This window comes from Calidris pugnax, unplaced genomic scaffold, assembly GCF_001431845.1.
Source record: "Calidris pugnax isolate Ruff unplaced genomic scaffold, ASM143184v1 scaffold127, whole genome shotgun sequence".
Taxonomy (NCBI): domain Eukaryota; kingdom Metazoa; phylum Chordata; class Aves; order Charadriiformes; family Scolopacidae; genus Calidris; species Calidris pugnax.
The window spans coordinates 2,322,213-2,340,449 of record NW_015090883.1 but is presented as its reverse complement, the minus strand read 5'-3'; the positions used below and the strand labels follow the sequence as shown (position 1 = coordinate 2,340,449).

At 36.4% G+C, this 18,237-nt stretch overlaps 1 protein-coding gene across 1 annotated transcript in view; it reads right to left on the bottom strand.

Annotated features, from left to right (window-relative positions):
* Window positions 1-1,019: 1,019 nt before the first annotated feature.
* Window positions 1,020-18,237, bottom strand: part of EFCAB11 (EF-hand calcium binding domain 11) — a 58,456-nt gene continuing 41,238 nt past the window's right edge. Inside the window, exon 5 of the mRNA XM_014947009.1 lies at window positions 1,020-1,119. Within this exon, the coding sequence (XP_014802495.1) occupies window positions 1,020-1,119 (100 nt within the window). The remainder of the gene's footprint in view (window positions 1,120-18,237) is intronic.

Below are 18,237 nucleotides of genomic sequence, written 5' to 3'. Positions count from 1 at the left end.
CTCCACACAGGTGGGACTCCTCTACACTTTTCTGTTTCCTACCCTTCAATGGGGCAAATAGTGAAATCAGCTGACCTTGGTTGTTATTGGATATGTATAAGCAAGAGTCTCTCTGCATTAGCATTCTTTGGCATTAACTATAAACATAGATCTTATCACTCTGAGAAGGAACAGTTTTCTGCACAATATGCTGTTAATTTCAGAGAATTAGAAAAGGCTTAGCTAAGAAGTAAAATTGCTGAACAGAAAGTTGGTTCTGTTCTACCTCAAACCAAGACATACATACATCTGATTTCTTCCTAAAAGTCAGCTGAAGGTTTGAATACACAGTATTTTCAGCCTGCCACACTGAGGTCCATGATGTACACTTTAAAGCTCTATCCTTACCTCCATTTAAAAAAATTGTTTAAAAAAAAAGCGCTAAGCATTTATGCTTACTTCACTTCCTTACATACACTGTTCTTGATAATTGTTCAGAATTAAATTATGTAGATAATTAAGCAATAAATACTGAATTAAAAATAATGTGTAATATATAAGAAAGAACAATATATGAAAGTGAAACAATAAAGGAAAACTAATGTTTCAAATATACTACTGATTAAAAAAACCCAGGCATTATCTGCCATAAATTTAATCGCTTTCTATACCTGTGAGATATTTCAGTCTGTCAACAAAGGGCTGTTGAAAAAGTGAACAAATAAATTTCACAGTAACTGGAAATAAGAGTTGCTTCTTTTTCACATACTGTCAAAAAGAAAAAGCACACAATTGCAGTTCCTTACTGCGGTGATTGGGAATCAATTGAGATTTCAAATAGTTTAAATATTCTGCACACACATACACATGTAAATTAATACACCCAACTTGTCAACAGTAAAGCTTCAAAGGCTGTTCTTCAGAGCTACACTTACAGTCAAAGTTCTTAAAATGCCAGCTGAAACAAATGAAGTTTCATTGATTTTTAAATATCTTGAGATCTGAAGTTTTCACTTTGTCTTTTCACCAGAGAATATTCTTCAGGCAAAGTACACTGGTGATACTTCATCTTGTCCATACTTCATTGCAGATTCAAACCCTTTGAAGCTGATGTGGCCATCAGAATCCTGATCGACTTCTCTGTAAAAGAAAAGAGATTTGGTGTTTAAAACCCAAAAGACATTATGTAAAACAGACCAGTATTGTTTTGGAAGAGCTCCAGTCCTACCATTTGAATTCTATACAAAGAATGAATGAACTAAAAAATACTTTTTGTGTAGTTCATCTCATATGAAGATCTAAAATTGCTTTAAAAAGAAAAACAAGTATCAATATGTGTATTAGACAGGAGTTAAAAGTTAATTACAATATCACTTGTGCAAATTCAGCACTTTAAGCACAAATTTAGTTTGTACACCTCATTCCTAATTCTCAAAATTCATTCACCTGTGACAGAGATCCTCAAAGTTCCATAAAACATGAAACCCAATGCACCACAAACTTATATTGAAAATTTCCTGAATTGCCCCATGACCTTAAACATGCTGCAAGCAGACTCTTTTGAAACAAAGATTATGTTAACAGAACACCTAATCCTTGTGGTTGTAAGAAAAAAATGTATATGCTAAAGTGGATATTCCAATACTCAAAAAAAGTCTGTGAAAAGTAAAGCTGTTAATATTTGTTTCCATGATATAAGTTGATAGAAGATGGCAATTCGATTAACACCATTAACACACAGAGCTAGATCTTATCAAACTTTGCAAAATTATTTCATGCAGTTATAAATTAGGCTGATAAAATAGTATTCTGTAAAGTATTTGTCTTAGTTCTGCCTAGCTTTCTTACTAGAAATACACCACTTACAAAAGTTAAAATTAAATAATTCAAAAACTGATTAAGTGTTGGATCTCAGCATTCGCTCATCACCCACTTCTTTGGAACTTTCAACATCATTTGGTAGGATTCCTCTTATCTCTTGGCAATAAACAATCTGTACGAGTGCTTAACTGTGCTACAAACGAACTACTAACCTCCCATAAAGTAGACGTGGTCAGTCAAAGTTCAGGCCTTGTCCTGCAATGATGAACCTTCCATGGCCATAAACATATGAAACAACACCCTGCCACTATGGAAATATTTAAATGAAATTAATTCCTTCAGCTCATTGTTGTCTCTAGATTAAGAATAAAACATGATGGTATTCTATTGCTTCTCAGATAAGGACAAGTTTGAGATAATGATCACCCTTAATCAAGTCTTTAGGGACAACATGACAGCTGGAGATGGACTCATTTTCTTGGAGAAAGAGGTCCTCTCAAACATGATATAGTACAAAGAAATGCAAACTTGTTCCCCAGTGAAGGATGAATACAGGTCATAATTACGAAATGGAGATGCTGCTCTGGAAAGCAGTGACAGAGAAGGACCGAGGAGTCATAGACAGTAATCAAATGAAGATTATGTCCTGCTGCGATGCTTTACATAAGAGGGTGAATATGATCCTTGAATGTATAAGCAGGATAATATATAAAACAAATACAGGACTGATTTTATTGCAAAATACAGCATTAGGAAAACTATGAAATAGCGTGTCTACTTTCTGGTGCCCACATGTCAAAAACAATACTGAGGAACTTAAAAGACTTGAGAAAATAACTAATTATAAGTAATTATTAGAGTGTTGAAAAACATGCCTTATAACTAGACATTAAAATACTCTGTCTGGAGAACTGATCCAATGAAATCAAGACCACAAGTACCTCTCTATGGAAAATATTTTGAATAGTAAATATCTCATTAAGCCTACAAGGAAAGACACAATGATAGGCACAAGTTGAAGCCAAACCTGGAAAACTTATAACTTAAATAAGTTTTAAGGGTTTTTTTGGTTGTTTTGTTTTGTTGTTTTTTTAAATGAGGTTGATGAGCTATTGAGGTAACTTACCCAGAGATTTGGGAAGTGATACTTCCCTCGTTTACTCTCCTTTGGTGTATTCTCTGGTACATTCAGGACTTTCCTAAACTGTGCGTGTACGTCTGCATGTAATTATTTGTGATGTATATTTATCGCATAGATTTGTCAAATAGCTTTTTGAACCAATGTGAAGCCCATGGCTTGAACCCCTGCTCTATAATTAAGTACCACCTCTTATTGGTTTTGAAGCTGCAAGTCATTTAGTACTCCCTATAATGTAAGAACCCTTCTCAGTTACCGTATGTATCAAAGGGTGCATAAAAGGGATCTTTTTTTTAAAGATCAACCATTGAAGGATTTTCTAACAAAAAGCTTATTTTAATGACAGTAGTTATTATTATAACCTGCGCTATTTGCAAGTAAATTAATTCATTCAAAGTAAATGTACAGATTTAAATACCTGAGAGAATGCATAAAAATCAAATAGCAAAATATATTTTTTTAATATTCTGATATATTCTCAGAAGTTAATTCTGGAAGATCATGAGTGTTTTAGAAGTTAGTGCTGACAATCTGGCTAACTGAAGTTAATGGAAGTTTTGCCATTAATTTTCAGGAGGCAAGGATTTCACCTGAAGTATCCGAGTTATGGGCATAAATCAGACCTTTATATTCACTACGTGTGCCTGTTTGGAAGCTGCTCTTGAAAAATGGCCCTCAACTTTATATGGTGTTTGTTCAGCACCCTTGAAAGCCTCTAAATGACTCTTTGAATTAAGAATCACTCTGAACAACCTTTTGGCAGAGATTAGGAAGATACATTGGGGGATAAATAAATGACAAATAAACTGGTAAGTAGTTAGCTGCTGTAATCCGAAGAAACACAACATTTATTTAAATGTTATAGATTTTTGGAACCTTGCCAAAAGTAATCTGAAAGCAAGAATGGCCTTGGAGTGCTAAATTTTCATTTCCATCTAGCTGAAGCAAATGATATATTCATCCTTGTGATTATGAAAATACTATGTCACAGCATATTGATCTTTATTTCCCAGGTCAGTTTTCATTTAACACTGCTAGTAAAATACATATAGGTATTTCAAGGTTTGTAGTGCCTCAGGTAGATTGTCTGATCTTTCACTGAAAATTGAGTAATAATCAGCATCACAAGTTACTGACTGTGAGATATAAATTATTCTCTTATACAATTAGGTAATTGAAGACTCCCAAAATCACCTAAGTGTATTTTTATAGGAAACTGGATTAGATAAATGGCACTTTCCTTCTGACAGGAATATTTTAACTGTAAATCTGAGTAGAGTAAATGAATAACCTAAAAGACTAATGTTTAATATAAGTTGCCTCTTGAAGATTCATGTTTATTAATTCACTGAAATGAGTACTTATCAGAAAAGTATCCACATGCAAATACATCCTAGCCTTTTATTTTATAAATAGCTGTATATTAATCAGTCACTTAAGCTTTTTCGCAACTAACCCCACAGCAATTTACATATGGTCAGATGTCTTAGTTCCTGAGATAGAAACAAATACTGAATTTGGCCATGATATTTCTTCTTTTTGTGTGGAAAGACTCTCACATACGTACTACCTCTTAATGTAGGCACAGAATTTGAAATATACTGTGATTACCTGATTTATACCTTTTTTTTCATTCATCCACCATATCTGTCCAAAGCATGCAAAAATATATATCAAAGATTTTAATTCTACTCCACATTTCTCCAGATAATTCAGTATCTATCTACATGGTAAATCAGAGAATCAGAATTAAGCATCATTTCAATTACTTAAAAAAAGGAGCAGTGAATGCACTGCAGAGCCAGCAGGGACTGCCATTGAGTTGGCTTTCAACTAGTTGGCTCAGCAGGACAAGCCCCAAAAGATGAATAAAAGCCAGGATAAATTAGACTCTGCTCAGATCTCTGATGCCATGGCCATACATCAGGTATATGCAAGGGAAGAAGGTGGCTTAAAACTAGCTTAGATTGCTCCACTATGTAAACATCCTTAGAGGTCATTAATTATACTACTAAAGATGGATGGTCCTTCCTTTGACTTTGAAAAAACTGAAGTTAGTGCTCAGAAAGAAAGTCTTCAATTAATCTATTTTATGCAGGCAGAAATTTTCATAGAGATCAGTGGGGAGAAAACACCAGATGTATCACGTGAATGAAATACAGGAAAAGAAATATAACATATGGGATATACCACTGAGAGTGAAAACTTCAAGGTTGCTTCTCACAGCCTTCTACATGAGCAGGGGTTCACTTTCGTTATTGCTCAACCCCCCTCTCCTCCCCCTCCCAAACCAGTATTTCTTTATATAGAGATATATGTATACACACACACATATATATATCACTTTTATGATACAAATGGCTACTTTACTTCCCAAATAATTTATTGTTTAACATATGACTTAAAAACATTAATGACACATATAAGTTTGGGTAAAATAGCATTAACAGTTACCATAACTAAATATAGAAAGACTACTTTCTGTTTGCAAATAAACCTAAGTTAGAAATCTGAGGAATTTTAAATACTTGTTTCCAAACATTTTTCTTTTCCGGTTAACTAAGGTAATATGAGAAACAACAAGTTACAGAGGCCCATGCTTTCCATACACAGTTGTAATTTATCAAATGCCTACATGTGGAGACATAATACATGACATTTTATGCATTGCTACATATACATATGAGTTTTCTCAAAGCAGATGAAGATGTAATGAGATATACCATATGTATACCTAATTTATTTCGGTAACAGTCCATGAAGTAGAGTGATTTTCTTAATTGTCCATATATTTTTGTCCACACTGAAAGACTTAGCAATATTATATACTAGTCCTTCTGAATTAGAGACAAAATCATGCCAAGCACACAAAGCTGGGTCTTCAAATCATAATTTCTCTGCAATTTACATTTTCCTGGTTTTAGGACATACCAGGAATACCAGTGGTTTTCTCCTATTTATTGTAGTGATACAAATGAGATTAAGCATTCATACAGTCTTCTATCTTCAGTCTCCAAAATCTATATATATCAAGTTCCCTGCTATCTCATTATTTGGGTGTATACTGTGAGTAAAGAGAAGTTGTGCATTTGCTTTAAATTATTTCAGACAAGTGCTAAGGAGTGCAAATAATAATTAAAAATAATAATCATTATTAATAAAAAAATAATAATAAACCCCTAAAAATGAGACAATTTACAAATACAGGTCTGTTAAACATGTTTTTCTACTATTTGGTCACAGCTTTATAAATTAATATTGGCTCCAATAGGCAACTAGCATAAGGCAGAAAAAGTCATATTAACCAGAAAAAGCCCTTCTTTTTTAATCCTGTCCAAACTGGTTATGAAAACAGCAATGAAAAGAACAGAACATTTTCTTATGTACATTTCCAAAGTACCAGCCTGCACAACAAAAACATTCATATAAATATTCCATATGGTTATAATTGCAGAGAGTAAACAGAAATATCACTTGAATATGCATTAAAGTATACAATGACGATACAGACCCGTATGTCTACAGCAGCTGAAATCTTGTATTTCACAGTTTGAATCGCTCTGAGCAAGAAACTCACTACTTGACAATTATTCAGAAAAGAACTACAACCACCAAATAAGCTGAAAACAATTGCCAGAAACTGCAGAAGTTGATCACGTGTTTATAATCTCAACATCTTAAGTTCTCACATCCAGAGTTTAAAATTGATTATATCTTTTACATCCAAATTTTATTGCTATTATGTTTATTTGAGATTTTTAAATAAACCACCAGGGAATAATTTAAATCAGAGCCAAGATTTTCACTGCATTTAGAACGAAAGCTGTCATACTGATTGAGCAGTGAGAGTAAAAATTACACTTCATGGAAGGAGTACCTGCTGAGGACAAAATGACCCACCAATTGAAGATTCAAGAATGACAGCTTCTTCAACAAGCTGCCTTCTCTTCTGATTAACCAGCTGGTTCTTTCTACTCATCCTGCTTGCTTCCTTGTTGATGGGATTCCTGCAGAGCTCCACAGCTGTTTTGTTACTAATGCGTATATTAATTTCACTTCTTTAAAAAACTAAGTGTTGAGAAAAGCCATTCTGATCTTTAGTAAACACAGATGAATTATGAAGATCCCCCTGGTTTTTCTTCCTGAAACAGGACATGCTCTTGGAGTACCAGCAGTCAGAAGCTTCAGTTAGGTAGGAGAGCTTAAGGAAGCATTTAAATTGTTATAGGATTATATTACTATTAAGGTAGAAGAGCACTTTAATGCTGTTGAGATTTTTAAAATTCTTTTTGAAAGTAGAGAACAAATGAATTACTGAGGGGAGGATTTAGGTTAAAACTTCCTGAAGCTCCAGGTGGCAAGTGGTCACCCTGCTTTCCAGAGCTGCCGAATCCTTGAGACGGCTCATTAGACATCACTTTACACAGCCAAGGATCTCCTGTGTGGCACTTCTTTACTCTTGCTCCCCAAGGTTTGGTAGAAGCAGAGGAGGGCATGTACCCACCAAAAGCTCTAGTTTGAGCAGATGGTCATTTGCAGTCTCCCTGAAGTGCAAATAGTTAAACATTATCAAGTAACTAAATTCAATGTAACTAGATGGTGTCCGATTTTCACGTCTTTCATATCTTAACATTTTTTATTCTGATACTGAAAAAAAAGAATACTATTTTGTAGCTCACTTGCAGGCTGCAGGAAAACACACACACACATATATATTTCATGTTTTTCTTACTATTTAAAGCTGCACTCTCAGAGCTTGCAAGCTAGGTAGGATCAGATCTGAAAAGTTTCAACTAAAATGCATATGTTAGAAAAGAAAGAGTAATGTTAGTGTTCCAATGCTCCGTCCGTTAAGTCATTCTTGAAAAAATGCTCTAGCATGGACAAAGTAGATTCTTTGTGACACAGGATGCAATCATTCTAAAATGATTAGAATTTGAGTATTGAAGGTCACGGACACATGAATAGGCTGAGAGGTGGTGAGTTCAGCTCTCCTATTTGTCCAAAGCGGCAAAGGTGCAAACTTTGAAAAAGTGGCAAATGTCCTCATGTCCTCCTTGATGAACAATGTCATTTTCTCACACCCTTAAATGTTTATCTTTTGTGAACAGCCTGAGTGTTTCTCATACTTTCGAACGCACATCTGCTCATCCGTGTGCAGCTGCCATGTTGCAGCAAAGTTGATGCTTTGAGCTTCAGAAGTGAAGAAGAACACACAAACGCATCTCAATCCAATGCCACATTCAAAAGATGTTCTTGCTGGAGTTGATTATCATATTCTTGTTGCTTATGCTTTCAACTGGGTACTACCAATCGCTTTTCATGACCTGAATTTATTGCTGGACCTGGGATAGAAAGAGCATTACGGTCTCTGTCAGACAACCCACACTGTGAGCACCGTAGTCATCCCTGCTCCTTTTTTTCAGCCTCTCTACAGCATCTGACATAGCTACTGAACTATGAACTCTATGTAAAAGAGGCTGACTGTTTTGAAACAGTTTATTTCAAGAGACCCATAACCAGAGAGGAGCAGCAGAAAAATGTACCTCACCATTCCCTTTTTCTTCAACCTTATTTAAAATACAGACACAGAGACTGAAAGAACTGGAAAGGTGTCATGAACTCCAGAGAAAACACTATGAAGGCATTACAAAATTCCACCCTTTTATCATATTGTATTGCTTGCTGTAACACAATGTCACCAAACTGCCTCGGTACTTGAGCTCAGGAATAAAAAGCAGAAGGTGGAAGCAGAAGCTGAAAAAAGGTAAGTAAGTCACACTTGGTGGCAGGAAGAAACACCTCAAGGAGCTTGTGGCACAGTGAAGTGCCTACTGGCTGATGTTGCACAACCCCATTTAAGCAAGTCAGTCTATAATTTAGAACTAATCCTGGACTTCTCTCTCTGACAATAACTCTAAAACAGGTAGAAGAATTCATCCTGTCTTTACTGTTGATGTTTTGGCCTCTGTAATGCATTCTTTTGTCACCTTTCAGCCGGACTACAGCAATGCAATATCCTGGGCACGAAGCCATTAGCCCTTAGGAAACTCAAAATAGTACAGAACACAGCAGCACATTTCCGCTGCAACCCAGGGTACTATAAGCACATCAAATCTGCTTTCATCTTACACTGGCTTCTGTAAAATACTGAGCCAAGTTATATGTCTTTGTCATTACCTTTAAGGTGGCCAGTAGTCCAGGAACAGAATAACTACAGGCTCAGCTGAGAACCTGCAGCTCTGTCCCATTAAGGACAAAGATTATTTTGTGCTGTAGATAGAGCTCTGACTGAGAATAGTCTAAAGCAATTGAACAAATGCTCATAACATCTAAAGCATCATCACTTGCTATTGAGTACAAGATGTACTCTTTGGATCTTCATCTCAATAACTAGTTCTTTTGTAATAATAACAGAGCAGATTGAAACCAATTCACAAAAATCTAACAAGTTTTTGTTTGCTGTAGTAGGAGGCAATGAAAGAAAATAGAATCACGCTTAAGTGATACCCCTATTTGTTCTGGAAATGACTCAGCTACAAAGATAATGAGGTATGTATAAATATCTGAGTAGAAGAGCATTTGCAGCTTCTTCCAAACTTAGTGACACTGCAAGTCTTACAGGAACCAGAATATTCCATGTCAGTGGTGATTAATCTAATTTCTAAAAAAAATGCAATGGAGGAATGTGTTTTAGAAACTTTTAGGAAAAGAGCAAAATACTAAGAGGCAACATAAAAATTTCCAAAACATTTAAAAAGTTTTGGGACCAAAGTGCAACTTATTTTCAGTGAGACAGAATTCTAGATGCCTAAGAGACACAGAAATTAATGTCTGTGTTAGGCACTTTTAGTAATTCCATTTAAATTTTATTAGACAGTAATATTTTAAGGTGATATAAAAAAAATGAATTTCTCATGACATACCTCACATGCACAGATTAAATTAAAAAAGGGACTGAAAATCCAGAAACACTCTATTCAGCAAAGAACAAATACAAATGAAAATTTCTTCAGGGACATAGTAATCTTAGTGTCTCTGTACAAGTTATTGAAATGGATAGCATATAACATTAACTGAAATATAAGTTTTAGCAACAAAACTGTTCTTAATCAGTTTACCTTAGGAATACTAACAACTATATAATCATGTAATAAAAGCTTTTGAAAACTGATAATCATTCAAGTGAAAGGTTCTGTCCCCCATTAAGCCTTCCCTGGGGCATCAAGTTCCCATTCTCTACACCTGATTCAGGTACAGAAATATTTCTTAAATTCTTGTGTTTATTAGAGTCAATGCAAATAAAAGAGTTTGAAATCTTACCTCTAGTCTGTCAGTTCCTGTTAGGCAGATTTACACTCTAAATGTCTCTCAAGGCTTCGAATAAGGGAACAGTTACAAGGAACCATAAATATATTAACATTAATGGAAAAAAATCCATCTGTCTTAAACACTGTGATACCAAAAAGAAGATCAAATAATTTCTATTTCAAATATATAACCACTTCAACTGAGCTATTCAGTACCATCTTGAAGTTGATTATAAGATGAAAGAAACGGGACAGAGATGATAATCATTTAATCCTTTAAGAACAGCTATTCTGAAGAGCTTTTCACTTAGTGCTCAACAGTATTCTAGTACGTTATGATCCAGCTAGAAGAGAAGTATAATGACGAGGAAAATTATGTTTCCAGTAACAGAGAAATTTCACAGTAAGAGGAAGTCCAACGAAAGACACAATAAAGGAAAAGTGACCACTTGAACAGGTGGTGTCATAGATGAGTGCGCTGATGCAGTCTTTGACAGTGAGGAGCTCATATCATCTGATGCACTGAGGATTTGTAACTCCAGAACTAATGCAGTGGAGATTAATACATATTTGCCAATCCTGGATGCTGAGGATATATCCACATGGGGCTGGATGGGACAAGATACAGTGTGGTTCTGACTGTACATTCACAGATATATTCTAATGAAATCCTAGATGTGATTCCCAGACCAAAGGTGCAGACAGATGACACTCAATAAATGATGGATACCCAAGCAACTTCGACGCAGACTGCTGGAAAAGGAGACACGATTGCCCAAGAGGGATTTTCAAGGACCCCTTGAGGACGTTTGAAAAGTACAACCTACTTGTCAACTCGCTGGAGTTCTTTGCTGCTAACGCGCTGGGACGGAGCCCAAGAGGAAGGCATGTCTGGGTGTCCCAAGGAACGGGACATGCAGGAACTGCCAGTGTTGTTCCCATGGACCATTAACACCACCTTTCTCCAGAGCAAGCAGCAGAACATCACTTCATAAATAACTCACTGCAGTTTCCTTTCTACAATGTATTTAAAAGAGCATGAAAATGACTGCATGACTTTCCTATCAGGTAACTTTGCTGAGTCCACTCTAACATTTTCAATTTTAATTTTAAAATACTTTGGAAAAGCTTGTCTATTACTGTGAAATGTTTTGAAATGTTTTAACCACATACTCCTCAGTGGCTGATTAAACACGGAATTAACATTGTGTTGTGCTGTAAATCAGACTTGCATGCAGTCTAAAAGACTAGTTTGAAGAAGAAAACTAGCAAAAATACCACTAAAGTAACTAGCACAGCACCATTTGATCAAACTTGATTTGTAAGATCTGTTTTGCATACAGGTTACCAAATATTTATAACTAATTTAATTTCTTTTTATAATATTGTATGTGGTCTAGGGAGGACAGCATTCAACTTATGTTACGCTTTTCAAACCACAACACAATTCCCTTAAAGAACAAAATAAAACAAAACCAATGGAAAATAGGAACTAATGTCAGTTATTTTGCTACATAAAGGGAACAGCATGCAACACAGAGCTCTGGTTCTTCATATTGTCATGTGTTAACAGCAGCTGGAAATAGTATATACCATGACTTACTGAAGCACAGAGATACAATTATAATAGATTTCTAGTAATACTTCACTTGGTGTGAAGTACTATCACACTGCATCTTCTGTCTTCAGATTTACATAACTGATTTCTTAAAATGTGCATGAACTTTAACATTATTTTAAAGATTCAGTGTTTGAGGTCAACTTCAGATACACAACTTTTCCATAATACTTTATACAAAAAGGAAGAATGTGACCATTTTGTTACGTGCACTACTGGAAAAAATAAAATGTCACCAAGACCCCTTGTAAAAACATTGGCATTCACATGAGTTTTTATCATTTGCATGTATTCAGCTTTTAATAAGAATATTTTCTTAAACATTTCTACACACAATGAAAAATTCGTATCTCTCAATTCATTTTACTTGCATCAGAAAATCTTCTTGTAATTACCTATTCATACTACTGATTAGCCAGAACAGACGTGGTCTTCTATGTACTTTAAGAAGTACAGGCACTATGGTTTCTGTGTCTCGCATTACATGAAACATAAATCCCTCATGAGACAAATAAAAATCACTGAAGCAGGAAGTCAACCTTATACCTTTGATCATCACATTCTGCCTACCTAAACAACTCTCTGTAATTGCATACGGTAGGTCTTACGCACTGATTCTAACTTGATTCTTGCATTACCATACGTTTCTACCACGTTTCTCCTCAGAAGTGCCTTTATTCCAGTGATGGATTAATGACTTTGCATACGGGATTGTGAAATGTGAAGTGATGTAAAAATGCAAGTTTCTAAGAGTATTTGTATTCTACTCTGTAAATCATAAATTTTCTTCCAGCACTAATGGGCCGGCTTATATTATTTGTGTTGAGGCATAAATCTCAAGGAACATCAACTGGGAGGTAATACTAAATTCTGAAAATGGTCCCAGGAATTCACTGATGCTATCTGCACTCTAGTAAGCATATGTCACATGACAGACACCTTAAAATAAATGCTTTTATTCAAAGACTTGATATTTTAGTGTTCTGGTTTTTCTCACATTTTTTCTATGCACATACATCTCAATTTGAGAACACAGCAAGTACTTTTTTCTAGATATTAACAGAGGACGTAGGAAATTATTTTAAGAAACTATTTCAAAAACAAATGAACTTGACAAAAGTGTTAGTTGCAATTAATCTGAAATCACTTTTGGGCTTCTTTTTTCTATTTACTAACTATTATTGGGGAAAAAAAACATTGTATAAGAGGTAAAAATAGCATTAACTCTGTGTCAAATGTTTTTCACTTTGAGGTTTCAGATATTTATGACTTCTGAGTAATTCTTCTCATTTTTCTCCCTGTTTAGCAACTGGATTCACCATCTGTTTCCGTATAAAGCATCACATAAGGGTAGCATAGAGCTGGATAACGTAAAATGCCTCAAAAGCTGCCTTGATAAAACCAGATGGAATTGTACAAACATAAACTTTAAGTGTGCAGTTGCTGAAGTTATAGTTTTTCTTTACAAAAGGAAATTTTTAGTATTTATTTAAAGAAAACCAGGTGAGCTATCTAGACTATTTCAGTAAAAGGTATGTTAGTATATACTTTAAACATTGAACTAAACTATCATTCAAACACCATGCTTCATTAGGTGTGCTCCTATATAGCAGTTTTGTATTCAAGAAGTAGTAAAGATATGCATCAAAGCATAAGCACATAAATACATGCTAAAAGCAGGTTTAAGAAGAAAATAGTAGAGATAAGTAAATCTCTTTTCAGATTTACAGAAGTCATAAATTCAGAAGAAATCCTAGGTATTTACTGAACTTACAAAATAAATATCTTTTATAGAATCCATTATTCTACACTGGCCCAACTATATTTTCATTAAACTGCCTTTCTTAATGATAGAAAAAGACTTTATACACATAGAAGAATAACCTAGTTTTACCAATATCATATTTAAGTTATTTCAAGACGCACAATACCAGCATATGCTATGACTCAGAAAGAGAAACAACACATTCCCATTCAAAATTCTTAAAGGAAAAGAAGGCTATCTACCAGTCTATGGAAAATATTCTGTTTCTGCGCACTCCCACTACTGGGAAGTGCATGCTGTCACCACTGAAAGCAAATGTGTGTGTACCAGGTATATGCTACCTTATGAATATAATACTCTATAATAAGTTTCATTAAAAGCTATGTTCCTTGGTGTCATAGGGGATGGCCGCAGATGAATTAACTTAAAAAAAGCTCTAAAGAAGTGAGAAACTCAGAGAATTTACACTTAAAATCTTCTGCTGACTTGTAAAATTCCTTTTTCTTTCAAGAATCAGTTCTATAGTTTTTTCTCTGCTATTGAGATATGACTGCAATAGATAAGCAAGGAAGTGAGGAAGAATAAAAATAATAAGATGATGTTTTCAAAAGAAGAAACTGATTTGACTCGGAGAGTATAATTTTTCACTGGAACTTCACATTCTTCAAAATGTATACATTCCTTCAGCCATCTATAGAAAGCTACTTCACATTTTATGGATAAATGTTCTGGTACAACTGCACCCTCTAACACCATAAGAGGATTTAATGCAAAACCTAATCCATTTGAATAGCGTCTGAAATGAACTAACTTTCCCTTTCACCTTATGTTTTCACATTAGAAATAAAGAATGTAAACACAAAAATTGCCATACTCAATCAAATCATTGGTTTTGTCTTGTACCCAGCCTTTGACAGTTACCAACAGGAGATACTTCAGGAAAAATACCAGTATTTGCCTGTTGTCCGAAGTATTAAAGCAGGCATTCACAGAGGAATGTGAATTCTTCCCAGTGCCCATTGATATGTGGCTGCCTTATATTCTAAGTGTTCCTATTTTCTCATCTAAATAGAAATCTACTTAATTCAACTTCCTATATGTTCACTTCTCATAGGAGTAAAAGGCTTGAGCCGTTTCTGAATACTATGGAATATTAGGATTTATATAGTATATTCTGTGTTCGTGTAGCCTCATTGCATTTTTTTCACATGGTGTTTGTACTTTTATTACAACAGAAGATAAGAACTAGTTTGATGTTCCTTGTTTTTTTTAGCATCCTCTTTTTTGTTTCTTTCAATCATGCATGTTCTTATTCATCTCTTATCCAAGCTAACTGGCTCCAGGTTTTCCATTTTCTTCTCATGTGCAAGTCTTATCCAAGCTAACTGGCTCCAGGTTTTCTATTTTCTTCTCATGTGCAAGTTTGCCCTTATTTGTAATACTTTTTGCCCATTTCTGGAGCTTTTCCATCAAAAACAAAGCCCTTCTGAGTCAGGAGGTAGAACTTATGTGATCTAAGTTGTCATCAAAAAGTTCTGTCTACTTGAAACTATCTGTCTTGGTTTCATCTAGTCACTGGAGAGAGGGAGAACAGCTTCCTGAGATGAAGGCCTCCCATCCTACCACAGGTCTGAGACAGGTGTGAAGAATCATCCCCTGAAAATTATCTTTAGAAGGAGAGATGAGGCTATCAGCCAAATCACATGGAGCAACCAAAGGAAAGGAATAATAGCAGTTTACACCAGTATATTACAAATATTCAAATATTGCTTTTTTTCTCATTCCTTTTGCTTCCAACACTATCCCCATATATTTTTGATATTGCTGTATACAAGCAGAGACAGTCATTGCTATGGCTGTGACAGTATTCAGGTCATTCCTTGAGTAGCTGCAGAGTTAATTTAGAACTAATAGTGCACACAACTATTGCAAACCATTCTTTTGGCTATATATAACCTTAATTCTTTAGGTAATGGTTTTCATCTCTTATTGGGCTACTATTAACTTTGCATTGAAGATTCCATTAGATACCTTGATAAACCCACACAGTCTCAACCTACACAAATAATCTGACATTCTATATTAACCAGTAACTTTGTTATACACCCCCTTTTAGTTAAAAATGTATAATAAAAATGTAGGATTTAATCAGATGTCATCCCACTATTCAAGTCTCATGTTTGCAGTTTGCTCTTTATACATATACTTTTCTGGTTTTCAAACATAGACGTAGTCCTAATCCTGGAAGAGCCCAAAGCTCTGATCAGCATGGAAGCTTGCATGGAACAAAAGTAAAATTTCCACAGAGGATCTGTAGTGTCTTTTTTCGGTTACTGGTGCTTCTCTTTGTGCCATGTGCAGCAGCAGCCAAGCCATTTCACCTACTCGATGCTTCAGTTTACCTGTTTACAACACAGAGAGGTGCAACTCTTCACTTCCCACAAACCTCTCATCATACACTTTATACATGGCAGTAAGATACTCAAATCCTCGTCTAAGGATATAAACATTCCGAAGTAACTTACTACACTCATCACTAAGGAAATTCATAATTTTATTATGATCCCCAACACAAGAAGACCTTTTTTCCCTATTTTGTCCAAGATACAGATAAAATCACAGCTGCTGAGTAGTTTAACCATGAGCCAACTGCAGTTAAGCGGTTGTTTTCCTCTTTTCATTCACAAAGAAGAGTGCTTCTTTTTCTGTTTTCATTCTTTTTTTGCTGCTTTTCCATTGCAGCTATTGAAAAAAGTTGAAGTAAGGAATTTGTATTTTGGTCCTGAAGACAAGACTAGGTCAACTTTCTGTCTTCTGATAAGAGCTTTAAATTTTCTTGCATTGAGGAAACTCAGCTTTGTAGTTGAGAATGGACTTCAGTTTTGAAAAGTCATTACTGGAATTTGGGAAGCACTATTTCCAGTACCTTCTACCAGTGCTGTTTTTAATATGAACACTAAACCACCAAATTCAGCGAAGCGTAAAGAAAAAACTTTATTGCTGGGTAGGAAACATCAGACTAACATCAGACTGTGTCTTAAACGTTTTATCGGAGCATACGGATCGCCACAGCAAAGGCTAACAGATTGGAATTGCAGTGAATATCTTCATTAGTTCATGAAGGCAAGCATCATTGTAGCATAGCTTACGTGCTGTAAGACAGAACGCAATCTTCTATTTATTTTATAAACAGAAAAAAAAAAGTGTTTTTGCATAATTCTGTCTTGACCAGTAACTCTGTGGATTCTAAAAGGGTATCAATTGCAGTCTGAAGGGCGACTTGGCAACTTGAAAAAAATGTTCCTTCTAATCCAGGCTTGAAGCAGAACAAATATTACTAAGTTAAAGTGTGTCTTCCTGCTACTACAATTTGTGCACTCCCTTTCTCTTCAGAGGTGTTTTGGCCAGGTGTAGTCTCATCCAGGCTGTTGTCCTTTGGGCTGGGCTGGCTTAGGGTGTTGGAGTCGGGGACAGAAAGGTTCCAAGGCCAACTGTACTCCAACTGAGAAAGAAATACTGGCAGCATCGGAAGGAGTTGGGCTGCTGAACTGTGGCAAGATGTTGCTGACTGCCTAGGGAAACTAGTCGTAAAGGTATGTCAAGATGCCCACATGCCCATGAGTTGGGCCACTCAGGAACATCAAATCAACAAGTCGATCAGGCTGCTAAAGTTTTCCAGACAGACTTGGACTTAGGACATAAGGGTGAATTGTCCTTAGCTTGGTGGGCCCATGACACTTCAGTTGATGAAGGAAGGGATGCAACATATAAGTGGGCTCGTGACGGAGGGGTGGATTTAACTATGGACTCTATGCACAGATTATTCACAACTGTGAAACATGTGCCGAAATCAAGCAAGCTAAATGGGTAAAAACCCTTGTGGTATGGAGGGCAAGGGCTGAAACATAAGCATGGGATGGCCAGGTAAACTTTGACCCAGAGTTGGGTCAAACAAGGGATTTATTGAAACGTATTTACAGAGGGTAAAGGGACGGTGGTCTCGGGAACAGGGAGGGCAGTCGCTGTCCAGGTGGTAACAGCGCTGAGTCTCTGCTGCACGGCTCCTTCCTGGCAATGGCCCCTTCAGCTCAGGAAGACGTAGGAGTCGCCGTGCTCCACTCCAAACACCATCTCAATGAGGATGGTGCTGCCAGAAGCATCTGTCAGGCGGAGGTCGCAGGAGGTCCTGGAGGGCAGCACCGTCAGCTGGCAGTGGGTCGACTGAGGCATAAGCGCCCAGGCCCTGGTGAGCAGAGTCTGCAACCAGCGGGAGGTCTTCTCCACGTCCAGGTAGGGGCCAGTGCAGAGGGTGCCCAGGAGGCTGGGACCCTGTTTCTGCCTCAGTTCCTTCTGGGGGTGGTGGAGAAAGCACAGCAGGTCCCCGGCCAGCTGCTCCTTCGTGCAGGTGCACTGCAGCTCTACGCGGAGCCTGGACTTCCTCGCCGGCTTGTCCTTGTTCGTGGTGCACGTCTCCAGGCGGAAGGCATGGCCATGAGGGGGCTTCAGGGGCACGAGGAGGCGGTAGATGGCATCCTCCTCACAGGTGCTCCAACCTCGTAAGGCGCTGCCTACCCCGACGACTGGCCTCAGTTTTGGCACGAAGTCG